This window comes from Symphalangus syndactylus, chromosome 10, assembly GCF_028878055.3.
Source record: "Symphalangus syndactylus isolate Jambi chromosome 10, NHGRI_mSymSyn1-v2.1_pri, whole genome shotgun sequence".
NCBI lineage: Eukaryota > Metazoa > Chordata > Mammalia > Primates > Hylobatidae > Symphalangus > Symphalangus syndactylus.
This window is the reverse complement of record NC_072432.2, coordinates 82,462,774-82,489,805: the sequence shown is the minus strand read 5'-3', so window position 1 is coordinate 82,489,805 and position 27,032 is coordinate 82,462,774. Positions and strand designations below refer to the sequence as shown.

The 27,032-nt window shown below is 42.6% G+C and overlaps 1 protein-coding gene across 5 annotated transcripts in view; it reads left to right on the top strand.

Annotated features, from left to right (window-relative positions):
- SPMAP2L (sperm microtubule associated protein 2 like) overlaps positions 1-27,032 on the top strand; it is a 75,796-nt gene that overhangs the window by 513 nt on the left and 48,251 nt on the right. For 3 of the 5 annotated variants that reach the window (XM_063610448.1, XM_063610450.1, XM_063610449.1), the window contains 4 exons: positions 1,411-1,588; positions 2,030-2,425; positions 20,330-20,363; positions 24,088-24,150. In XM_063610448.1, the coding sequence (XP_063466518.1) occupies positions 1,411-1,588; positions 2,030-2,425; positions 20,330-20,363; positions 24,088-24,150 (671 nt within the window). Of the gene's footprint in view, positions 1-1,410; positions 1,589-1,879; positions 2,426-20,329; positions 20,364-24,087; positions 24,151-27,032 lie in introns of those variants that run through there. The other 2 variants (XM_063610451.1, XM_055294633.2) reach the window with 2 other exon arrangements.

The window sequence follows — 27,032 nt, the reverse complement described above, 5'->3', positions numbered from 1 at the left end:
GAGCCAGACCCTGTCCCAAATAAAAAAGAAAGAAAGCTGAACATGAATATTTTGATATATAGTGGCACCACATTCATAGCAAGTGGGCCTAAAAGGCTGGAACAATTGCAGTCTATTGGCTTAGATCCCCTCCTTTCTGCAGTTTTTGAGAAGGCACAGCTTCTATGATGCTCCTTCTGTACATTCACAGTGGCCTGAATCCCCCTCTTTCAATTGACATGTTCTTTGGACTTTCGAAGACATTTCATGTAGCTGGGGACTACTTTTACTGATGTAAGGGCCATCCTGCCTCTTTAAGGTGGATTTACATAACTCCTCCCTGATGGGTTTAAAAGTTGAGTTAAAACTCTCTGAGAGTAGCTTTATTTCTCCTTCCAAGTTTTGGGGGATATTTCCTGAACTTCCATACAATATAACACACATCTATATCAAAGTAAGGTTGAAGGAGATTCCCTGATTCATATACGCATATGCTAGAATGAATCTCCTAGTTCCATTCCAGATAACATTCACAATCCACAATATTTCTCTTCTAACTTTTCTTAGCATCTATGAGATTAAGTACATACAAGGAATACCCAGTAACGAGCAAAAGGGGTACTTGGGTTTACTATATATTTTAACAGACAACTTATTCCTTAACACCTCTAGTCCCTTCCCTTGAAAATAAACACATCAGTAAAACTCCACCACTTCTGTTCCCCTCTATCACACTGTCATCACCATGAAAATTAGCTGAAAGCACTCCTCAAGGATTGAGAGACGGCGAGGCCACCTACGTTTTTAAAGTCTCTTGGTATAATAAGTAATAAAAAAGAGAGGATTCCAAAAACAGGGTTACAAGAATTGTGGTATATTTAAAAGATATCACAGTTAACAAATTAATGGACGCACCCACAGAACACAGCACACAGTTGTACTGTTCACAAGATAATTACAGCCCTTTATAAAAAGTAGCTTATAGCATACTTCAGTAGATAGTGAGCCCTGTAATGAGACACAAGTTGTAGATGAATGTATTTTTCTTTTAATCCAGTCAGTGTTTCTTTGTGACTGTGTATAGAACTTCATGTGAAGATAAAGTAAAACATTCAAGTTTGAGACTCTTCTTGAATGTAAGCTTATGTCAAATGTCGCACTGGTGGATCCACCTCCCCGGCACCCCCCCGCACCCCGCCCCCGCTCCATTCTCATGGTCCTGCATTTAACTAGAAATTGATGGAAATCAGTGTTAGTAACTGAGGGCCTTAGAATGTTGTCAGTCTCGGCATCCTCTCCCAGCATGATGAGAGGACAAAAGCCTGTATGGAGATTGTGTCTAGGAACCTCTGGGCACAAGCTCTATACAGATGGCCTCTGGGGTCTCAGGGCCGCCCTAACTGGATTAGAAACTGACATGTTCTACCCCAGGGTCTCCGCGAACGACAGCAGGCGAGAATCCTTGCTCTGGACACGGGGAACAGGGTCAGCATCTTGTCTCCTATCTCCACCGACGTGTCTCTGGCTTTTCTCCGCTCCCGGATGCGCCCAGAAGGTCCTGGAGAGCGGTGCGTCCCCTTGGCAACCGTACAACGCGCAGGAAGGCGGAGTGAGATGAAGCTGAGTCCAGCCGGGGCGGGGCTGTGTGGGACTAGGGCGGGGCTCGGGGGCTAGACCGGGGCGGGGCTGTGTAGGGTTGGGGCGGGGCTCGGGGCGGGGCTGTGTAGGGCTAGGGCGGGGCTCAGGGCGGGGCTGTGTAGGGTTGGGGCGGGGCTCGGGGCGGGGCTGTGTAGGGTTAGGGCGGGGATCAGGGCGGGGCTGTGTAGGGTTGGGGCGGGGCTCGGGGCGGGGCTGGGCGCGGGTGGCCCCGGCAGCCCTTGTCGTATCGCGCAGAGAGCAAACCGCGCCTGGGCAACCGGTCGGGAGGGTGAGCGCCGCGCGCGACAGAAGTTTCTGGCGCGAATGGAGAACCAGGAGTTTCTAGGTTCATCTGCGCCGTCCGAGGTGACGGATGGGCAGGTCTCAACAGAAATATCCACTTGCTCCGAAGTCTTCCAGAAGCCCATTGTGCTCAGGATTCTCGACACTCACAGAGAGCTTGGGGAGTCCGAGGATCCCGAGAAACACGAGAATCCCGAGGAGGTCAGGGAGCAAGACCAGCGAGACGAGTCCGAGGAATGTGATGAGCCTCACGAGTCCTGTGAGCCCCATGCTCCCTATGCGCCCCACAAGCCCCGGGACGCCTATGCACCTTACCAACTTCATGGGCCCCATGCAGCCCCCAAACTCCTCAAGGCCCGTGAACCCCGCCAGCTCCGCCACACCCGTGAGCCCCGCAAGTCCCGCGAGGCCAAGGAAACCGAGTTGCTTCCCAGCGCCGCAGTAATGATCTCCCCATCTCTGATCACCAGAGCCCCGCCACTGCCTCAGCTGTCTTTCCTGGGTGGTAGGTGTTCCCCTTCCCTCGTCCCCTCTCCTGCTTCTCCCTTCCTCTCGTTCCCCACGCGCTGAACACCCCACGCCCCATCTAGAACCGGGGGTCCTAAGGTGGAGGTTTGCATGCAAGAGCTTGCCATATTGAAAAGAACTCGTGTCATTTACCTGTTGCTTCGCAGTCATCAGCCCTTGCGTTTCAAGGGACTCAGATGGGAAATTGACACCCTGATAATGAGAGAAACTGAATCTCTTCTCTTCCACTGCCACCTAATGAGCTATTGTTACCTCCTTTTGAAGCCCTTCTTCATTCGCCTCTACAGTTAGTCATTGCATCCCTCTGGGTTGCACTTTGAATATTACCCTTATTAGAGCACTTAAGATCTTGTATTTCACCATTCATCTTTCTCTTTAACTAAAGAGAGTGATCCTTGAAGGGAGGATATTTTTGTCAGTGTTTGGCGTATGGTCACATGTGGAAACAAAGCATTCATTGAGCAAGTATTCAAAGAGTATGCATCTACAAAGTGCTCACGGTATGCTCAGTCCTCACCACCTTCACAGGTAACAGAGCAGATGGGACTTGGGTATAAACACCCTTGCTCTGACCCCACTCGCTCATGTGTGACCCCTCACTAATGACCCAACCCAAGGCAATTATTTGTCCTCGTTGGACCGCCAATCTTTTGGGAAACCAATTTTTATCTCACGTTCTCACTGACTGCTCCTTACCCAGCCTCGATTCCATGGTCTGCCATTGCAGTTGCTCCCTTACATCTTCCGCCATTCCATTGGCTCTCTGGTTATCCATCATACTTCTGACAAAACCTCAACCCTGATTAAACCCAGCCATCCATCTACTCGCTTCCTACACCTCAGCAGTTGACTCTTGCTGTGCAAAACTGCACAGTCATACTGTCTGGTTTATTTCAATTTCATCTCAATTGGTCACTTGGCACTGCCTGGCAAGCTCACTTTATTCCCTTAGTACGTTAGTTTTCCCAGTCTCTGAAGATGACTAACTGCCTTACTCTCCTCTAAACTTCACACCTTTGACCCCCCCACACCCAGCTGAAGACTTTGCCTCATTCTTTATTGAGAAAATAGAAGTGATCAATCACGAAATTCCTTATTTTCTTACAATGGATCTATTGCTTTACCCGCATCTGTACCCATGAATTCTGCCTTTTCTCATATTTCAGGGAAGAAATGTGCCTTTTTTTAAAATGAGAAGCAAAATCCTTCACTTATGCTTTAGATACCACTCTCATTTCCTGAAGAACTTTCTTCCTGCAGTTATCCTCTCTCTTCTACAGCATCAGTTTTTCCCTAATTAATCAGTTCCATGAGCATACACATATTCTAGAATCTTCCATCTTGAAATAACTCTTGACCCAATGTCATTTTCAGACTCTCTCCTTCCACCAGCATCACCCCCATTTCTCTGTTGTTCTTCATTGCAGAAGTTGTCAAAAGAGTTGTCTATACTCGCTGACTCAATTTCTTCACCTCTCATTCTCAACACATTTGGTTAGGCTTCTTTACTCTACTCTCCCAAAACTGCTCTAGTTTACTGCTTTTCTCTCTGCCGCCACTCCTATCATCATGCATGGAGATTTCATATCCACTTGGATGATCCATTTGGCTTCTCAATTCTCTGACCTCCTCACTTGGAAAGATCTTGTCCTTCACCCCATCGTAGGCACCCACAATCAAAGCCATTGTTAACTGCTGTACCATTTCCAGACTATTTCAAGCACTATAATCTCTAACTATGTCTTAGCTTTCCAGCTCACTCCTCCGTGAACCCCCTATCAAATTTTCAGCTTAAGGGACTTCGAATCCATTGATCCTACTAACTTTTCATTATATATCACTATGTTATGTCCTGCTGTCTCTCCTCACCTTATATTCCATGGACCAACAATGGAATCACTCCCTTGATTCTCTCTTCCTCTGTCATTCTTGCCTTGCTAAATCCAACTCTTGCCTGCACTTGGAATAACAGATAACGGCAAGAGAAAGGTAAACAACTATGCCAACTATGCTAACTGACCTTTAAATCCATGCCCCTGAACTTCAAGTGGGCTCTCAGTGCTGCTTGCCAGTCATACTGTATTTCCCCAGTCAATTTATTTTCCAACTGTCCCAGAAATTACGGTGAGTGCTCTCATTCCTCAACCTTATGCATCCTTTCCTCCTCGCTGTTAGCTTAAGATTTTGCTTTTTTCTTCACTGAGAAGAAATTCTGAAAGATCTTCATATCTTTCCACCATGAAATCTACCAAAATACCAGCATCTATACGTATGTACTCTACTGTTTTTCCTGTTAATAATGGATGAACTGTCCTTGCTCCTATTAAAGGCCATTCCCTCAATCTATATGTTGGATTTCAATCCCATCTAACTTCTTTAAGCTCTTTGCTCCTAAAGTTAGCCTCTCTCTCCTGCATCATTGTATTCCTCCTCTACTGGATCATTCCCATCAGCATACAAACATGTGCAATGGACTGGGTGTGGTGGCTCACACCTGTAATCCCAGCACTTTGAGAGGCTGAGGTGGAAGGATCACTTGAAGCTGGAATTCAAAATCAGCCTGAGCAACATAGTGAGACCTCGTTTCTACAAGAAAAAAAAAAAAATTATTAACCATGCATCGTGGCACGTACCTGTAGTCCCAGTTACTGGTAGACTGAGGCAGGAGCATCACCTCAGGCTCAGCAGTTTGAGGCTACAGTGAGATATGATCATGCCACTGTACTCCAGCCTGGGCAACAGAACAAGACTCTGTCTCAAGAACAAGAACTAAAACTAAAACCAACTAACCAAACAACAACAACGACAACAGCAAAATGCACAATAACTCTTATCTTTAAAAAAACCCCAAACCTTCCCTGAACCCCATGTGCCCATCCAGGTACCATGATTTCTTTGCTCTGCTTTAGAGGAAAAATTTCTCAATTGAATTGCCTGCAAGTCATTATCTCCATGTCCTCTTTCCCCCTTTTTCCCCCTTCTCTAGAGAACCACTTAAATTTTCATCCCCTCCACTTAGCTGCAGTGGCTTTTGTTGAGGTCACAATGATCTCTGCCTTGTGAAATTCAATGGCTAATTCTTCATCTTCATCTTACTCATCTGACACATTAACCTCTTATTTTCTTAGAAGTCTTCTTTTTTTTTTTTTTTTTTTTTTGAGACGGAGTCTCGCTTTTTCACCCAGGCTGGAGTGCAGTGGCGCGATCTCGGCTCACTGCAAGCGCTGCCTCCCGGGTTCACGCCATTCTCCTGCCTCAGCCTCTCCGAGTAGCTGGGACTACAGGCGCCCGCCACCACGCCCGGCTAATTTTTTGTATTTTTTTTTTAGTAGAGACGGGGTTTCACCGTGGTCTCGATCTCCTGACCTCGTGATCCGCCCGCCTCGGCCTCCCAAAGTGCTGGGATTACAAGCGTGAGCCACCGCGCCCGGCCTAGAAGTCTTCTTTACTTGACTTCTGGGATGCCTCTACCTCTGTTGTCCTACCTTACTGATTGTTCTTTAGTCAGTTTCCTTTGCTGAATCCTCCTCTTCCCAGCCTTTAGGTTGAAGTGACCAATGGCTTAGTCCTCTCAGATTCATTCTTCTAGAACTTTCCTTATTCCCTGGGTGAGGTCATCAATTCCATGGCCTTAACTGTATTCTGGTAACTTCCCAAATTATCCTTAGCCTCAATTTTTCCCCTAAATTCAAGTTTTATAACCAGTCATTGATTTATCATCCCCGCTTGAATATCAATTTGACATGTAAAACATAATGTGGGCTGGGCGTGGTGGCTTATGCCTGTAATCCCAGCACTTTGGGAGGCTCAGGTGGGTGAATTACCTGAGGTCAGGGGTTCGAGACCAGCCTCGCCAACATGGTGAAACCCCGTCTCTCCTAAAAATACAAAAAAAAAAAAAAAATAGCTAGGCATGGTGGCGCATGCCTGTAATCCCAGCTACTCAGGCGGGAGGCTAAGGCAGGAGAATCGCTGGAACCCGGGAGGTGGAGGTTGTAGTGAGCCGAGCTTGTGCCATTGCAGTCCAGCCTGGGCAACAAGAGTGAAACTCCATCTCAAAAACAACAACAACAACAACAAACAACAACAACAACAACAAAACCATAATGTGCCCACCAATGAAGTCTTCCTGCAACACCCATATGTGCTCTTCCCTCATTGTTTCCCATTTCAGCAAATGGCACCACCATTTATTTATCCAGGTGCCTAAAAACCTTGGCATCATTCTTGACACCTGTTTTTCTCTTATACTCAGACTTTAAACCATTAGCAAATTGTTACTTTGAGCTATATCCTGACTATGGCCATTTCTTAACATTTAAAATGTCATCATCTTTGTAAGCCACTATCATCTCTTGCCTGGTCTAAGGGAGGAGACCACCCCACTTATTGTCTTATGCCCAATTTCTGCCCCCAAAGAAAGAAGTAAAAACTAAAAGGCAGAAATGAAATCCATAGGCAGACAGCCCAGTGCCACACCCTGGGCCTGGTAGTTAAAGATGGACCCCTGACCTAATTGGTTATGTTATCTACAGATTACATACATTGTATGGAAAAGCACTGTGAAAATCCCTGTCCTGTTCTGTTCTGTTCTGTTCTAATTACTGGTGGATGCAGCCCCCAGTGACGTACCCCTTCTTGCTCAATCGATCATGACCCTCTCATGCGGACCCCCTTAGAGTTGTGAGACCTTAAGAGGGACAGGAATTGCTCACTCAGGGAGCTCGGTTTTTGAGACATGAGTTTTGCTGATGCTCCTGGCCGAATAAAGCCCTTCCTTCTTTAACTCGGTGTCTGAGGGGTTTTGTCTGTGGCTCATCCTGCTACAGGTCCACTGCAGTAGCCTCCAGCTGGGTTCTTATCTTGCACCATCCCCGGTTCATTGTACCTACACTGGTCACAGAAGTCCCTTAGAACATAAATTATATGCAGTTCTCTTGCTCTCAACCCTCCAGAATGGGTTCTCACCTCAGGTAGGGTTCTCACCTCTAAGGCAGGGATCCCCAACCTTTTTGGCACCAGGGACGGGTTTCGTGGAAGACAATTTTTTTCAAGGGGTGGGGGGATCTGTTCCACTTCAGATCAATCTATCAAGCATTAGTTAGATTCTCATAAGGACCCCGCAAGCTAGATCCCTCACATGCGCATGCGCAGTTCACAATAGGGTTTGTGTTTCTATGAGAATGTAATACCACCACTGATGTGACAGGAGGCGGAGTTCAGGCTGTAATGCCTGCTCGCCTGCCACTCACCTCCTGCTGTGCAGCCTGGCTCCTAACAGGCCACAGACAGAACCAGTCCACAGCCCGGGGGTTGGGAACCCCTCCTGCTTTAAAGTCCTTAGCAGGCCTACAAGGCCCCACTTGATCTGAGCCTGTCACTAACCTCACCTTGAACTTGACCTGATATGTCCATGACATCATGTCCTACGACTCCCCGGTCGGTTTTTGCTCTGCAGGCACATGGGCATCCTTGCTCTGAGCTCAGGATCAGTTCACTTGCTTTCTCCTCTGCCAGGGCACTCTTCTTCCAAATAACTTGTCATCTCCTTTTCATGGGGTACCAAAAAGAGCATTATTTGGCCTGCTCGTTTTCTTTGAGACACTTATCGGACTGTATGATATATCTATTTGTTTACTTGTTTACATTAAGCTCTTATGGAGGCAGGGCCTTTGTCTTTCATCCTCAGCGCCTCAAGCTTGCCTGGAACAAGTCAGGAATTAACTGTTGTTGAATGAAAGATCTCTTCATTTGACCTCTGTGTTACCAAATCCAATGGTTTCTTCTCTATCGTTAGCATTGTCAAAAAGATTCAAAGAGTTAATGCCCATAAAGGTCTTAGAACAGATGTGGTACATTGTAAGTGCTCAGTAGATGTTAGCTAGTAGTAGTGGTGGTGTTGTAGTGTTATTATTATTATTACATTACTATTTTGAGATGGAGGCTTGCTGTGTTGCCCAGGCTGGAGTGCAGTGGCATGATCTTGGCTCACTGCAACGTCTGCCTCCTGGGTTCAAGCGATTCTCCTGTCTCAGCTTCCAGAGTAGCTGGGATTACAGGTGTGTGCCACCATGCCTGGCTAATTTTTGTATTTTTAGTAGAGACAGGGTTTCACCATGTTGGCCAGGCTGGTCTTGAACTCCTGACCTTAGGTGATCCACTCACTTCAGCCTCACAAAGTGCTGGGATTACAGGCATGAGCCACCACGCCCGGCCAATGTGTTAGTATTATTATCTCATTAAACCTCTTGGCAGCATCTAACACAACTGGCTACTCCCTTCTCGTGGCCTCTGTGACACCATAGTCCCCTAGTTTAGCATCCACCTGACTGGTTGCTCCTTCTCAGGCTCCTTTGCTGAACCCTCTCTGAATTCTTAACTTCTAACAGGCTCTGTCCTGACCCCTTTAAAAAATACTCACACTTTTACCCCTAGGTGGTCATAACCACACTCACTCCAGAGTTTAGCATTTCTATGCTGCTGCCTTCTAAATTTTTAGATTCTCTCTCTTCTCTTGAGTCTGACACTTACATATTCAACTGCCTCCTGGACATCTCCATTTGCATATATCATATGCTTCTCAAATTGACTATACTTTCAAACAGAAGTCTTGATTTCCTTTCCAGCCTTGTTCTTCCTTCAGTCTCCCCCACCTGAGAAAATACCTTGAAGTTGCTCAAGCTAAAGAAAATCTATTCTTCGATTCTTCTTGCCTCACCTTCAAGTACAATGAACTCAATGAAAGTTCTATCAGTTTTACCTCAAGAATATTTCCTGAATTTATTCATTTCTGCTGCTAACACACTCACTCCAGTTGTCCAGTTGTGGTCACTTCTCACCTGGATTTCTTTTCTTTTCTTTTCTTTTCTTTTCTTTTTTTTTTTGAGACGGAGTCTCGCTCTGTCGCCCAGGCTGGAGTTCAGTGGTGCGATCTCAGCTCACTACAAGCCCCGCCTCCCAGGTTCACGCCATTCTCCTGCCTCAGCCTCCCGAGTAGCTGGGACTACCGGCACCCGCCACCACGCCCGGTTAATTTTTTTGTATTTTTAGTAGAGACGGGGTTTCACTGTGTTAGCCAGGATGGTCTTGATCTCCTGACCTTGTGATCTGCCCGCCTCGGCCTCCCAAAGTGCACCGCGCGCGCCCTGCTTCACGTGGATTTCTACATGAGTTTCCTGACAAGTCTGCCTGTGTCTACTCTTGTCCCCTGCAGCCCCATGGCTACCGCAGCCAGAGTGGGTATTTTAAAAATGAATCAGATCATGTCTTTCCCTTATAGTCCTTCCTGTGGCTTCTCATTGCTCTCACAATAAATCCAAGCTTCCTGAGCAGTGTGTAGATCTCCACGGGCTCTCTGACATCCCCTACCACTCGCCCTCCTGCTCACTTGGTCTCAGTCATACTGGCTTCCTTTCTGTTCCTCCAAAAGGTGAACCCCTATACTTGCCCTGCTTCAGAGTCTGCATCTGTGGTTCTCTCTACCTGGCGTGCCTATTGTTTTCCCAGGATTCTCTCATGGCTAATTGCTATTACTGGTTCTCAGCCCGTTTTTAAGAGGTGGGAAAGCTAATCTTTTGTAGGGCTTTTCCTGTCCATGCTACCTAAAGCAGCCTTCCTGAAGTCTAGACCATGTGGTCATGAGACTTTCTCTAAAAAGTTTTCAGACTTTGCTTTAGAAAACGTTATTTTAGGCCGGGCATGGTGGCTCACGCCTGTAATGGTTTGGGAGGCCTAGGCAGGCAGATCGCCTGAGGTCAGGAGTTCGAGACCAGCCTGGCCAACATGGTGAAACCCCAGCTCTACTAAAAATACAAAAATTAGCTAGGCATGGTGGCTCATGCCTGTAATCCCAGCTACTCTGGAGGCTGAGGTAGGAGAATCACTTGAATCCGGGAGGTGGAGGTTGCAGTAAGCCAAGATCATGCCACTGCACTCTAGCCTGGGCAACAGAGTGAGACTCAAAAAAGCAAAAGAAAAGAAAAGACTATTTTAAAGCCTTCTACCTTCTCAATTTGTCTTCTAGATTTTCCTTGTCAGTTCCAGTAAGTCTTTACGTTAATTCCTTTAGTAAAGTTCAACAAACACTAAGTATATTTATATAACATTTACAAAAAGTGGTGTAAACATTGGGCAATAATTAGCACATCCCCGTGCCTCTACTCACTCAATAAGATTTTTTTCATCCAACATTTATTGAGTGACTACTAAGTCACTCTTCTGTGTCCTATGGAGTGCAAAGATGACTAAGACATGGCATTTTGGTTGTGTGCCAAATTTTAAAAATTTATAGAATCGGTTCTATTATTCTATCACCTAACAATAGTATCATCACCTAATCATCACTGTTATTGCTGAACTTTATTGAGCACATACTATGTTCATGGTGTAGGTATGAGCTGTAGATGAATAAGACATGGATTCCTTCCTTGAAGAACTATTTATGTGGTTGGGGAGGCTGAATATATCCACAACAATAAGACATCCATAGCATACAAAGTAAAATGTACTGGAGTATCCTACAGGACAAGCACTTCATTTTTCTAAGTGGCAACAATAACCTCTGTTTATTTTTTACTTATTTATTTTTTTGAGATGGAGTTTTGCTCTTGTCGCCGAGGCTGGAGTGCAATGGTGCAATCTCTCAGCTCACTGCAACCTCTGCCACCCAGGTTCAAGTGATTCTCCTGCCTCAGCCTCCCCAGTAGCTGGGATTACAGGCTTGCACCACCACACCCGGCTAATTTTTGTATTTTTAGTAGAGACAGGGTTTCACCATGTTGGCCAGGCTGGTCTGAAACTCCTGACCTCAAGTGATCTGCCTGCCTCAGCCTCCCAAAGTGCTGACGTTACAGGTGTGAGCCACTGTGCCTGCCTTAATGTAGTGTTTTCTAAAGCAGAGTCTGAAAACTTTTTAGAGAGAGTCTCATGACCATGCTACTTCATGAAGGCCCTGACTTCTCTCCCTAAAGTAGGCACCCCCTCCTTCTGCCTTACCAGCCACATCACACTGATTTATTTCCTTCCCAGCGCTTACCACTATCTGAAGTTATTTACTTGCTTGTTGTCTGTCTTTCTACCTGAAAGGTAAGCTGCATGACTCTTGGACAGGGATTTAAGTTTCTTTATCCTTCTCTATTCCAAAGCTTAAAATGAATGGGTAAAGTCAGCATAAAAGTCATTCATATGGCCATTCCTGAACACTTTCTAGATTCACTCAAGAGTTACTGAGCTCATATTAATAGTAGCTTATGTTCATTGAGTGTTTTAAATATTTAATGTAATCTCATTTTATCCTTAAGACAACCCTTTGAAGTAAGTACTGTTTGTGTCCCCATTTTACAGATGAAGAATGTGAGACTTGGTATGTTGTCTCCATGCATATAGTGGAGGACCGGCATTCAAAGCCATATCATGGGCCAGGCATGGTGGCTCACGCCTGTAATCCCAGCACTTTGGGAGGCTGAGGCAGGTGGGTCACCTGAGGTCAGGAGTTCAAGACCAGCCTGGGCAACATGCCAAAACCCCGCCTCTGCTAAAAATACAAAAATTAGCTGGGCGTGGTGGTGCACGCCTGTAATCCCAGCTACTCAGGAGGCTGAGGCAGGAGAATCGCTTGAACCAAGTAGGCAGAGGTTGCAGTGAGCCGAGATCGTACCACTGCACTGCAGCCTGGGCAACAGAGTGAGACTCTGTCTCAAAACAAAACAAAAGCCATATAATACCTTCTGATCAGTGGTGAATGAAAAAGAAAGAGAGAGAGAGCAAGAAAGAGAGAGAGAAAGAAAGAAAAGAAAGAGAAAGAAAGAAAAGAAAGAAAGACAGACAAAAGTCCATCAGTTTATCCAAAGCCTGTGAACTAGTGACGAGATAGGTCAGGCCCCTTAAATCGGAGAAAAGAAGCCCCACTGCTATTTTCTCTGGGAGAGTGGGCTGGGAAACATTTTGTGGACAGAAAGTAATACTGGAATTGTACTACAGGAAAATCAGCCAATGAGGTGGATTGTATGTGTCAACTCCTCCCTACTGTCCCCAGAGAAATTTCAATGTTTGAACACTGCTGTGCCCAGGAGTCATGGCTCCAGTTGCATCCTGGGGATTTCAATTGGAGCATACATTTAGTAGAAGAGGAAACTTTGTTCTGTTGCGAAGAGCACTGGACTAGGAGTTAGGAAACTTGGGATTTACTTTCGGTTACGTCATAGCTGTGTGTCTGTTTCCCTTCTAGTGAAATGAAGTGGATAGACTGGCCAATCACTATGAACAAATGTTGAGAGTCTATATTTTAATACAACTGCTTAATTTGATACAACAAGATATTGCCAAAGTGCAATTACTGTATATTCTTGAATATAACGACATTTAAATGTTTTTGTCAATTTGAATATATAAACTTTAAAAAATAGAGCTAAAATAGACAAATGTTTATAGTTGTATTACAAAAATTTAAATTAAAAAATAAAAGTAACATATTAAAATAAATGGTACAATTTAGAAATATTTATTCCTAATATCATATTTCATGGAAAAGTTTTATTAATTTTTTCACTTGCATATTTGACATCACTAGAGTCATTTTTTGAGTAATTTAACACACTTTTTAAGGGCACATTATTTTTATTTCTAAGTTATTTGAGATAGAAAACGTAAAAGATTTTTTTTATTATGGAAATTTCTTAACATACACAAAATAGAGAATGTTATAATAAACCTCTATGTACCCATTATGTAGTTTCAATAATTAACACTGTTTTTGAATCTTGTTTCATCTAGGCACCCCCCAACCCTAATTTTTGGGCATCCCATAGGACAAATTTGTTTTAAAGAAACTGCCAAATACCATGTCATTTTACCCATAAATACCTCAGTATGCATCTCTAATTGCTAAGGATTTTTAAAAAGCCACATAATTATCATGTCATAATTACACCAAACAAAATTTACAATTATTCTTTCTTTTTTCTACAGAGATGGAGTCTTCCTAGGTTGCCCAGGCTGGTCTTGAACTCCTGATCTCAAACGATCCTCCCACCTCAGCCTCCCAAAGTGCTAGGATTACAGGCATGAGCCATCATGCCCTGCCACAATTATTCTTTAATGCCCACTAAATACATGTTTCCCTAATTGTCTCAAAAACGTATTTTTACAGTTGATTTGTTCAAATTAGGACTTAAACAAGAGCCTCACATTGCATTTGGGAGTTAGGTCTTGAAGGAAACCAAAATACTGATGAATGTTAAGTAAAAGACAGTGAAAACGCAGAGGAACACTCTGCCTCAGGCTCCATTTGCCTGGCGGGGGTACATCAACCTTTCCTTACCAGAGAAGGCACTAGCAGGCAACAGAGAAATCTGGGAACAGATTTTACTATCTTCCCACATTTTCCTGACTTTAAAAAGACCACAGCTGCTTTCTCCTTTCTCTGGTCACTGTATAGCATGTATGGCTCTTTGTTAAAATTCTATTTAAGCAAAGCCCCCAAACCACTGCCTTGAGAGAGAAATACTTTTGAACTGAGACCTCTCCTGCATGATGGGTACAGCTTATGTTCATAAACTTCTGCTTGTTTTTCTTTTGTTAATTTAACTTTTTTTTTTTTTTAGGAGAGTGTCTCAACTAAGATCCTAAAAAGGGGAAGAAAATAACTTATGTTTTCTCCCCTACAGTCTGTTTGTCTCTGTTATTCTTCATCAATAGACCTTGTCCTCTCTCCCTTTCAGAAACACCATTTATTTGTCAGGAAAATTTGGTAAAATATCCCATATTACAGATTAAGAGGCTTGCTTCAACTCAGAATAAATTAGTTTTGGCAAGGTTCTTTGATAGGTGGTGCTGAACGTGCTCTTCCTCTAGCATCACACTGTGAGTAAGGCGCATGCCTCTGGCTGTCCCACTTGTGGGGAATGTAAGATTGATGAATGGGTTCAGGTGAGGTCAGCCCTGATCCCTCAACGTTAGTTCCAATCCACCTTTCACCTAATGGTTTTAACAACCAGTCTTGTTCATTGCCTAGATACCATTATTTTATTAGATTCCGTTATTTTATTAGGAGTAAGACAGGGTCCCTTTGAACCTGTGTTTGATGCTGTCACTGGAAATTATCACAAGCCATCAGAACCCATTCATGTCATGTAGAAGTAGGAACTTTAAAAAAAAAATTCATCCTGTAGGTGTACTTGTACCTTTACAATACAACCAGTATGTGGTTTATTGCGTTTTGTGTTTATGTTTTGCTTTTTTTTTGAGACGGAGTCTCCAGGCTGGAGTGCAGTGGTGCGATCTTGGCTCAATGAAAGCTCCACCTCCTGGGTTCACGCCATTCTCTTGCCTTATCCTCCCGAGGAGCTGGGACTACAGGCGTCCACCACCACGCCAGGCTAATATTTTGTATTTTTAGTAGAGATGGGGTCTCACCGTGTTAGCCAGGATGGTCTCGACCTCCTGCCCTCGTGATCTGCCCAACTTGGCCTCCCAAAGTGCTGGGATTACAGGCCTGAGCCACCACGCCCGGCCATGTTTTGCTTTTTAAAATAAAGTTTAGGGCTGGGCATGTTGGCTCACACCTGTAATCCCAGCACTTTGAGAGGCAGAGGCTGGTGGTCACTTGAGGCCAGGAGTTCGAGACCAGCCTGGCCAACATGGCGAAACCCCTTCTATACTAAAAATACAAAGATTTGCCAGGTGTGGTGGTGTGCACCTATAGTCCCAGTTACTTGGGAGCTGAGGCACGAGAATCATTTGAACCCGGGAGGCAGAGGTTGCAGTGAGCCAATTGCGCCACTGCACTCCAGTCTGGGTGACAGAGTCAGATTCTGTCTCAAAAAAATAAATAAATAAATACATAAATAAATACATAAAATAATGTTTAAAGCTTTAGAACAACACCTAGCATTTAGGATTATGAGATTATATTCCCAAGAATAATTACTAAATCTGTTTTGAATTTCTTATTCCTTTCCTTCGCATAACCTATTAATTTTGGTAGGGAGAACTCTACTTTTCCCGTTCTAGCATATATTGAGTGTGTGTGTGTGTGTGTGTGTGTGTGAGAGAGAGAGAGAGAGAGAGAGAGAGATGGAGTCTTGCTCTCTCGCCCAGGCTGGAGTGCTATGGCCCTACCTAGGCTCACTGCAACAACCTCTGCTTCCTGGGCTCAAGTGATTCTCGTGCCTCAGCCTCCCGAGTAGCTGGGATTACAGATGTGAGCCACCATACCCAGCTAATATTTGTATTTTTTGTAGAGATGGAATTTCACCATGTTGGCCAGGCTGGTCTCGAACTCCTGAGCTCAAGTGATCCGCCCGCCTTGACCTCCCAAAGTGCTGGGATTACAGGTGTGAGCCACCGTGACCGGCCCCAATACGTTTTCCTTGCTCAGTTCTTTGTTGAGAAAATAAAGCAATTGACAAAGTACCTCTTAAGATAGGTTCTTTTAAGAGCTTGCATATAAGGTAATCTTTACTGAAGAATAAATTTTGGGGAAAATCATCCCTCATACTCAGTCATTTATAGTACTTCACTGGAAACTTTATTTTTTTAACTTAGTTTCATGCAACACAAATCAGGAGTAAACTTTGAAGAGGGGAAAAAAACGTAAAAAAAATAGGGTTCTATTTGGCTTTCCACCAGCGTTTTATAATTTATGTTGCTCCTTGCCTAACACCAGTTAAGACCTCATCCGAGAGATTGTTTTTTTTAAATTTCAACGTGTGTCGCAGTTCGAGTTGCTGGGCGCCACTAGGCCGTGCCCCGCAGCCCTCAAGCCGCTGCCAACCTGCGCCCCCTGGTGGCCTGGATGCCGGCCGCACGCGCTCTGGCTCCGCCGTCTGGAGCGCCACCTGGCCCGAGGGCGGGAGGGAGACTGTGGAGCAGTTCCAGACCCGCTTGTGGACCTGCACAACTACGTCATCCTCTACAACACTGACCAGAAAGCTCAGCAACGGTAGCATTCTCAACAGGAAAGCCCATCGCAGGCTGCGCTTCTGTGTCCCCGAGACGACTGTCCGCAAGGTGGTGGCCAGCACGCCCGGGGCCATCGAGCCCGTCCTATGCCACTGAAGACAGCGCTGCCCACACAGACCCGCCTGGCGCAGCTGTGTCAGTGTAAATCCTACAGTCTGCGGCCGGGCTACTGACATTTGCATGTGATTGACTAATCTATGAGAGAGAAAACAAACACAAGAAAGAAATACATGGTGAAGAAGCCCCTGCTCCACCCTCCTCCTAAAAGAGTCCAGTGTTAGGAACAGCTGGTGTCTTTCTTTCCCTGGTAGAATGCTCTGATACGACTATGCTAGGCTTTATTATCTATGCTTCCCTTATTTTTCTTTCCCTTCTCCTGATTATTTTTCTCTTTCCTTGAGTTTTTCATCTAAAAACAGAAATATCCTATTGTAGTCTGTTTATGTAAGCAACCTCGAATCCTTTTAGAAATGAAGGGAGGGTAGAAACACATAAACCAATGAAAATACATGTGAGTACATGTTTACAAAGTAGGTTTAACATTTTACTAATAATTTTCATGGCTAGGTGTGGTTACTCATGCCCAGCACTTTGGGAGGCCAAGGTAGGAGGATTGCTGGAGCCCAGGAGTTCAAGACCAGCCTGGGCACCACAGTGGGACCCTGTCTACAAAAAATAAAATTAGCCTGGCTTGGTGGCACACACCTGTAGTCCCAGCTACTCGGGAGACTGAGGCATGAGAATCACTTGAACTGGGGAGGTGGAGGTTGCAGTGAGTGATGATTGCACTACTGCACTCTAGCCTGGGCAACAGAGAGACCCTCTCTCAAAAAAAAAAAAAAAAAAAAAAGCAGTTGGAACCCTTAATAGTAAACACTTTCTTAACAATTATTTAAACATTTTTGTTTATGTTTGTTTGTTTGAGATGGAGTTTCGCTCTTGTCCCCCAGGCTGGAGTGCAATGGCACGATTTCTGCTCGCTGCAACTTCTGCCTCCTGGGTTCAAGCGATTCTCCTGCCTCAGCCTCCTGAGTCGCTGGGATTACAGGCGCCCGCCACCACACCCAGCTAATTTTTGTTATTTTTAGTAGAGATGGGGTTTCGCCATGTTGGCCAGGCTGGTCTTGAACTCCTGACCTCAGGTGATCCACCTACCTCGGCCTCCCAAAGTGTTGGGATTATAGGCATAAGCCACCGTGCCGGCCACATTTTTTTAATTCACAGAAATTTAAGCAGAATCTTAATTCCTAAATTCTTAGAATTAATAATGGATATCATTTATGGTGTATTTACTGTGTTTTGGACACTATGCAGAATGCTTTCCTTGTATTATTTAACTTTTCTCTAACAACTTTTTGAAGCAAGAACTCAGTAGTGAAAATACTTGGTTGCAGAGAGCCTAAATAAACTTGCCTTAGATCAGAAGTTAGAGCCAAAATTTGGTTCCGGGAACTCTGATTCCAGAGCCAGTGGTCTCAGCCATTAAATGATATCATAGCAGTTCCCAAATTTGTCTGCTTCAAAAAATGCTGATGCCTGTGTCCCTTCCCCAGAGATTGTGACTTAATTGGTCTGAGATGTGGCCTGGGACTTGTAGTTTGTAAGAGAGCTCCAGGTGATTCTAATCTGTGGACAAATTTGGAAACCACTATAACACCGCTTTGCTTGGGACATTAGCTAACAACAGCCACCTGAGAGCTATTTCATCCTGCCAATTAGTGAGATAACATCAAAAGTGTGTTTTCTAAAATAAAGAGTGAAAACTTTACCTATAGGAGAAATTATAGCATGAAAGAGCAATAGCAAAGAGTTATTCATTCACATTATCAGTACTTATAGATGGTCTTTTAGGACTGATTCAGTTTTTTACTGACTCTATAACCTGTGTCAGGTCATAAAGCTGAAAGGCAAGGTTGGTAATACATAAAAAGCCCATAGAATAAGCGCTGCAACTTTCATGGATGACAGCACGGCTGGCTGCGAGGGACATTTTTGTAGACTACTCTCCCTTTTCCCTTAGGTCTGGAACCACAGAAAATATCTGAATTTAAAAGTTCCATTTACTTTTTTTTGTTTAAATTCATAGCCTGCCTCTCACTGGAGCGTAAACTTTTTGAGAAGAGAGACCTTCCTCATTTGTGTTCTCTCCATACTGGCAGCATGCTTGCCTATAGGAGCCAAATCACAAGTTCGTTGAATAGTTAACTGTGTTGCCTACGGTGCTCTATTTAAGCCATTGATACACTGAAGTTGTAACCAATAATTGTAACTACCATTCATCTACTATATGCAAGATGCTATACATAATATATGTAAGTGATGTACATGTATACACTAATCTTGTTTTATTACTAATCTTTTTTTTTTTTTTTTTTGAGATGGAGTTGTTTTGCTCTTGTCGCCCAGGCTGGAGTGCGGTGGTGCAATCTTGGCTCACTACAACCTCCGCCTCCCAGGTTGCAGCGATTCTCCTGCCTCGGCCTCCCGAGTAGCTGGGATTACAGGCGCACACCACTATGAGTGGCTAATTTTTGTATTTTCAGTAGAGACAGGGTTTCACCATGTTGGCTAGGCTGATCTCGAACTCCTGACCTCAGGTGATCTGCCTGCCTCGGCCTCCCAAAGTGCTGGGATTACAGGCATGAGCCACTGCGCCCGGCTGCTTATCACTAATCTTTACACAGACCTATTAATCCTCCTATCTGAGAAGGGAAAACTAAATCCCTGAGAAATTAATTTACCCAAGATTGTACAGTGGAGTAAGCAACAAAACTTAGGTTTGAGCCATGTCTGTCTGATGCTGTGGCGCACCCACTTTTCTTTACCGAAAACATTCTAGACAATGTTATTTGAAAACTTTTAGATGGGATTAAAAACTCCCAAGAAAAGACTCTGGAGCAGTCCATCATTATAAGGCCTGTGGGATCACCTACATTTTTCCACATTAAAAAACAAAACAAAACAAAACAAAAACAAACCAGCTTCTAAACAAGATTTTTCATTATCTTTACCATTTCTTCTGTTTTGGACATTTCAGGATTACCTAATTTCCCACTGTTAAAGATACCACAGTGAAGATTTTCTGCATAAATCTTTGCCCACACTTGAAGTATTTCTTTAGGGTCCATTTCTATAAATAGGACTAAGGCGTGTAAACATTACTGACTTACACTATCAAATTATTTTTCATAAAATATACTAATTTAGACTTTTACCAGCAATGCACAGAAGGACTCATTTCATCTTACCCTTCCAACATCTTTATAATTTGCAAAAAAAATTTGCCAATTTGCTAGTTTAAAGAAAAATCTCATTTTTCGCATTGTTTTGATTATAAGCAAGTTTGAGCATTCTCTTTCTGTTTTTTTGTTTTTTTTTTTTTTTACCTTTCCTGTAGTGCTGATGAACTTTTACTTATGTTTGTTATTAGCCCTTTATATATCTTCATATGTGAATTCTGTTCTCATCCTTTGTCTAATTTTGACACTTACCTTAGTGTTTTTCTTATAATCTGTACATTTATACTCTTCAAATGTTAAGATTATTAACCCTTTATCATATTTATTGCCAAATATTCCTCCAAATTTTTGTCATCTTTAAGTTTTAATTTTTGACGCAGAAATTTTAAGTATTTTAATCTATTTATATTGTCCTTTATATCTTTTGCCAGCTTTAACTCTAGAAGATTAAAATCCAGGGATCAAGTAGATATTCTCCTGTTTCCTCTAATTCAGTTTTTAAAATATTTAACTCCTTGATTTACCTGTGGTTTATTTTGGTACATAGTATGATATATTTCAGTTGGCCATTTCCCCAAATATTTTTTTCTAACTCCTTCCTCTTTTAATTTGTGATGCTATCTTAATCATATCTTTGATTCCTGTTGAATCTAATTTTTGCTTTTACTTTTGTTTTCTTTTAGCAAATCCTGTTTCCTGTGACTTTGTAAGGAAATGGTAAGATGTAGTTATAGTACTATTTTCACAGACCTAAATTAATAGGCCAGCCAATCTGGATGGGGCAGATTCATTTGACGTGGGTCTACCTTGGGGTTTTCAAAAAGGACATTCCTAGGCTTTCCCTGTGTCATAAGGTCCTTTTCTTTCTTTTCTTTTCTTTCCTTTTTTTTTTTTGAGACAGAGTCTCACTCTGTTCCCCAGACTGGAATGCAGTGGCATGATCTCGGCTCACTGCAACCTCTGCCTCCTGGGTTCAAGTGATTCTCCTTCCTCAGCCTCCCGAGCAGCTGGGATTATGGGCATGCGCCACCACACCCAGCTAATTTTTGTATTTTCAGTAGAGATGGGGTTTCACCATGTTGGCCAGGATGGTCTCAATCTCCTGACCTCGTGATCTGCCCGGCTCGGCCTCCCAAAGTGCCAGGATTACAGGGGTGAGCCATGGCGCCTAGCCAGGAAACACTTCTATTCACTTAGTTTTTCACTTGTTTGCTAGGTACTTGACTTGCTACTTAGTAGATCTGAACCTCTGAGGGATTTGGGATTCTGCACTGACAATCTCAAATCACAGATTTTGTGAAGCTCCAGTTCATTGTATCCCAATCTCCCTTGCCTCTAATTCAAGTACAGTAGCTAATGACTTTTCAAGAAAGTGCCCTTTATGAAAAAAAAGAAAAGAAAAAAGTATATGTGTATATGTGCATATAATGCACAACAATAAATGCCTCGTGAAAACCGATGCTTACCCTTTGTTTGGCTAAGATACAGTTAGAAGAGGAGACAGAATACAGGTTGAGCATCCCTAATCTGAAAATCTAAAATCCCAAATGCTCCAAAATCTGAAACTTTTTGAGCATGGGCATAACACCACAAGTGGAAAATTTCATACATAAGTACTTACCACAAACTTTGTTTCACACACAAAATTATTTAAAATATTATGTAAAATTATCTTCAGGCTATGTGTGTAAGATGTATATAAAACATAAATGAATGTTGTGTTTAGACTTGGGTCTCATCCCCAAGATACCTCATTGTGTATGTACAGATATTTCAAAATCTGAAAATATCAAAAATTCCAAATAGTTCTAGTCCCAAGCATTTTGGATAAAAGATACTCATCCTATAAAATCATTAGGGAGAAATACCAAGGGTTCATATCAATGGTTCATGTAGGTGAAAAGTATAATAATACCAGATTTTATTTTCATCTACTTTTTAAAGAAGTAGGTCAAAACCATTCATATTTATTGTTATTGTTTAGCTCATTTACATGTATGGTTATTATTCAGACTTATTTTGTATTTTATGTTTTAACATTTATTTTTAAAATTTTATTGTAGCGATAGATCTCACTATGTTGCCCAGGCTGGTCCCAAATTCCTGACCTCAGGTGATCCTTCTCACTCAGCCTCCTGAAGTGTTGGCATTATAGGCGTGAACCACCACAGCTGGCTGTATTTACCATGCTTCTAGTTTTTTCCCCCTTCCTTATTCAGGCAGCAAATACTACTACCTTATTTTTGTGTAATGGTTTTCAGTTAAAAAAATAGGTCTTCTCACAAGAATTCTGAAAAGTAGATAGGACAGATATATCGACTAGATTTTACCGAGAGAAAATGAAATTCAGCAAAATTATGTCACTTTCCCACGGTTGTCAGGTGGCTGAGGAGTAGAGCGGGTAGAATTAACATTTACTGAATATTACCAAGTATCCACTCAAAATACCACAGTACCTAAAATAAATAATGTATGCTAAGTGAGCAAGCTTTCCTGTGACTGGATAGTTTGTGTCTCGTAAATGTTTATACTTAAAAAGGCTGTGACGAGTGTGGTTTCAAAAAAGTTTTTCATTATTGTTATTTCTTACTGCTTCTTGTTTCTCTTTGATCTGTTAATTCGGGGCCATCATGTGAGGAAATTGTGCCATCTCTATTATCTATCCCTGTATCCTTTAAAAAGTTTGTTTTTATGCAAATGTGCTGTGCCTAATTAGCCCGGTATGGTGTCCGTAGTCCCAGCTACTCAGGAGGTTTTCGGGTAGTAGTTCGAGGCTGCAGGGAGCTGTGATCATGCCATTGCACTCCAGTGTGGGAAACATAGTGAGATCCTGTCTCTAACAGAAAAAAAAAGGCTGAGAGGTTATACAAATGTGCAACCTTGGGAGCTGCTGACTATTGAGCCCCCTCTCCCCTGCTGCCTCCTCCCACGGTGCATCAATCACCACTTAATTAGGAAGGCCATTTCTTCACATCATGCCTTGTATGTGCTGTGTCAGTGACTGAATCCTACCTGACACCAGGGCTAGGGCTTGTTCTAAAAGAGTCTGGAGCCCATTAAGGAGCTCAGGCAAGTGTTAGGGGGATGCTTTTCCTTATCACCTCCCTCATCATACATCGAAGCATTTCCTTTGAGTAATTCTCCTGGCCTCCTGCCTCACTCTTTCATTAGACTTTCCATGGGGTAGGAGTGACATCTGTTTGATAGGTTTGGGAGAGAGAATTGGTCCCTTCTGGGACCGTTTTTCTTTGGGGCCTGCCTGTCTATACAGTGATCTGTAAGATGGTGCATCAATCTGTACAAGGATCTTTGTGATCTACTTTCTATCACATAGCAAGTTTAGCCCCTACAGGAGGAGGCCTGCAGCTTTGGGATGTCAGTTCAATTCGGGGGTGTCAGGGATTCAAACTACTCATTTCGATGTGGTTTTCTCAATAACAGATAGTATTTTTATTCTATTTGTCTGACTCCTGTGCCTGTGTTTCAGTTGGTTTCTAAAGATGGGAGACCAAAAGAGTTGTTATGTATTGGGCCCTTCAGACTCCAACCAAGGCCATACACAGTTGTAATATGAGTCACCACAACATAGGTGGTGTATTAGTCTGCATAGGATAGACAATGCTACCTTAACAAACAAGATACAGAACTCTCAATGACTTAACGCAATAAAAGTTTATTTCTCCCTCCTGCCAGAGTCAAGTGTGAATTGATTGGCCCTCCTCTACCTTGTAGCTCTGCTATCTAGGATATGTGGCTTCTAGGTCCCCGCAACAGGGAAAGAGCAAAGTGGAAGAGACACACTAGCTCTTATGTGATACCCAGTACTCTTGCTGAAATTAGACGTGACAGTTATGTCACTCCAAACAACTGCAAAGGAGGCTGGGAAATGTAGGGTAACACATGGACACTTGGAGGGCACAAACTCTCTCTGCTACAAGTGGATTAAGAAAAATTAGGCAAGGTTCAAGGGAGCAGAGTGAGGCACAGAGGGGATTGAGTGGTACCAAAAGTGTATTTTGCCTATTTCATAGTTTTTCCAAAGCCAGATATTCTGCCTGAAATTTGTCTGTACAATCTCTTCAGAATTCAGTGCCACCAAGCCGTCTACAAATGACCTTAATAGACTGATTGAGGTTTTTCCTGTTAACAACTGTCCATTTTACCTCGGGTCTTCTGGAGACAATATATTCTTTGGTTGCAAAATTTATTGTCTTAATTTTATTATGTGCTATATTAGTAATTCTAGAAGTGAGAATGTTGGGTCCAAAGAATGTGTGGATACTTTGAGCCTTTTAGCACTCTTCAAATCACATCAAATATAGCATTGGTTTTAGTTCTTCTTTTTTTTTCCCCCAATATGGGATTTGTTTGAGTAGGAGTCATCTAATATAACCACATTTCTTAAGCATTCTCTTCGAATTAATCAGCTGCTATTTGTCAGTTTTTCTAGGAAGAGAACCTCAAATCTTTCAAAGCCTAAAAAGCAATGGGGAACTCCAGACAGGTAAGGCAATATTGTATGGTCTTGTTTGTGATGATAGTGTTCATTACATAAAACAGGTAAGTATTATTTATCCATCCACCTCTACTTAACTAGATCCTCTGAACCAATATTGTCACCTCATCGTAGTCAGCATGTAAAAGGCTAACCCTTAGTCAGTGGTTCTTAAATTCGGCTGTACATTGGAATCACCTGGGGAACTTTAATAATGACCGAGTGCTTTCCCCAAAAATCCTGATTTAGTTGATGTGGGGTGTGCCATAGACTTTGGGAGTTAAAAGCTCCCCAGATGATTCTATAGGCAGACAGACTTGAGAACCACTGCTCAAGGGTGTGACTCCACACTCCTTTGAAACTTTTTGTGCATTCTCCAAGTCCAACTTGGCTGCCTGTATCTCTAAGGCTGCTAACACTAATCTTGATACCTCTAAGCCTCTTATTGGAACACACCTGTCCTCTGGGTCTCCAGCAAGCTGGACCCTTAGTCCTTTCATGCCTGGCCAAGGGACTCCCCTTTTTCTTCTTTGGCTCCTGAGTCAAGCTTGAATATTTTTTGGATCTCCTATTGCTTTTTTTTTTTTTTTTTTGAGACAGGGTTTCACTCTGTTGCTCAGGCTGGAGTGCTATGGTGCAATCACGGCTTACTGCAACCTTGACCTCCCAGGCTCAAGTGATTCTCCCACCTCAGCCTCCTGAGTATCTGGGACCACATGTGTGTGCCACGTTGCCCAACTAATTTTTAAATTTTTTTGTGGAGACAGGGGTCTCCCTATGTTTCCCAGGCTGGCCTCAAACTCCTGTGCTCAAGTAATCCTCCCATCTTGGCCTCCCAAAGTGTTGGGATTACAGACGTGAGCCACCATACCTGTCCTATTGCTTTTTTTTTAAACAAAATTAATATACTTTAATTTTTAGAGCAGTTTTGGGTTTACAGAAAAATTGAGCAGAAAGTACAGAGTTTCCATATTTACCACCCCTCCCCCTAGTTTTTCCTACTACTAACATCTTGCATTATTGTGGTACAATTGTTAAAATTGATGAGCCAATATTGATATATTTTTACCGATTAAAGCCTATGGTTTACATTAAGGTTCACTTTTTGTGTTGTGCAGCTCTATGGGTTTGACAAATGTATAATGTATCCACCACTATAGTATCATACAGGACAGTTTCACAGCCCTAGAAATTACCTGTGTTCCAACTATTCATTTCTTTTCCTCTTTCCTCCCTCTTCAAACCCTTGGCCACTACTGATCTATTTACTGTCTCTATAGTTTTGTCTTCTAGAAAGTCATATAGTTGGAACTGTATGGTATGTAATCTCTCAGATTGGCTTCTTTTACTTAGTAATATGCATTTAAGATTCCTTTATGTTTTTTTTGTCTTGATAGCTCATTTCTTTTTAAGATTATATTCTATTGATGTGGGTACTATTTAGTTGTATAGGTGTATCATAGATTATCCATTTACCTATTTAAGGGCATCATGGTTGCTTCCAATATTTGTCAATTATGAATAAAGCTGCTATAAACATTCACATGCAGGTTTTTTTGGTATATTTAAGTTTCTAGCTAATTTGGGTAAATTGCTGGATAATATGGTAAGAGTATATTTAACTTTGTAAGAAACTACTAAGCTCTTCTAAGATGACTACCATTTTGCATTTTAACAAGCAATGAAGGAGAGTTCCTGTTGCTCCCCATCTTTGTCAGCATTTGGTGTTGTCAGTGTTTGGATTTTAGCCATCTAATAGGTGTGTAGTGGTATCTCATTGTTTTAATTTGCAATTCTCTAATGAACTGATGTTGAGCATATTTGCTTGTTTGTATATCTTCTTTGGTAAGGTGTTTGTTCAGTTCTTCTGCCCATTTTTTAGTTGGGCTATTTGTTATTGTTGAGTTTTAAGTGTTCTTTGTATGTTTTGGATGCCAATCCTTTATCAGATATTTGTTTTGCAAATATTGTCTCAGTCTATAGTTTAGCTTTTCATTCTCTTAGCAGTGTGTTTCACAAAATAGAAATTTTAATTTTTATGAAGTTCAATTTACTGATTTTTTCTTTTGTGAATCATGCTTTTGGTGTTGTTTCTAAAAACTCATTGCTAAATCTAAAGTCACCTGGATTTTCTCCTGTGTGTTTTTCTATAAAACTCCTGAAAGTTTTATATTTTTGTATTTTATATTTACATCTAGACACATTTTGAGTTAATGTTTATGAAAGGTGCAAGGTCTGTGTCTAGATTATTTATTTTTGCATGTAGATGTCCAGTTGTTCCAGCACCGTTTGTTGAAAAGACTATCATTTCTTTTTTTTTTTTTTTTTTGAGATGGAATTTCACTCTTGTTGCTCAGGCTGGAGTGCAATGGTGCAATCTCAGCTCACGGTGACCTCCACCTCCCGGGTTCAAGTGATTCTCCTGCCTCAGCCTCCCGAGTAGCTGGGACTACAGGCAGGCATCACCACGCCTGGCTAATTCTGTGTTTTTAGTAGAGATGGGGTTTCTCCATGTTGGTTAGGCTGGTCTCGAACTCCCGACCTCAGGTGATCTGCCCACCTCGGCCTCCCAAAGGGCTGAGATTACAGGCATGAGCCACCGTGCCTGGCCAGGACTATCATTTCTTGATTGGATTGCCTTCAATCCTTTGGCTATATTTGTGTGGATCTACTTATAGGATCTGTATTTTATCCCATTCATCTGTCTCTTCTTTCACCAATACCACACTGCCTTGATTAATGTAGCTTTGTAAGTCTTGAAGTAAGATAGTGTTAGTCCTCTGACTTTGTTCTTGAATATTATGTTGACTATTCTGGGTCTTTTGTCTTTCTATATGAACTATAGAATCAGTTTGTCAATATCCATGAAGTAACTTGCTAGGATTTTTACC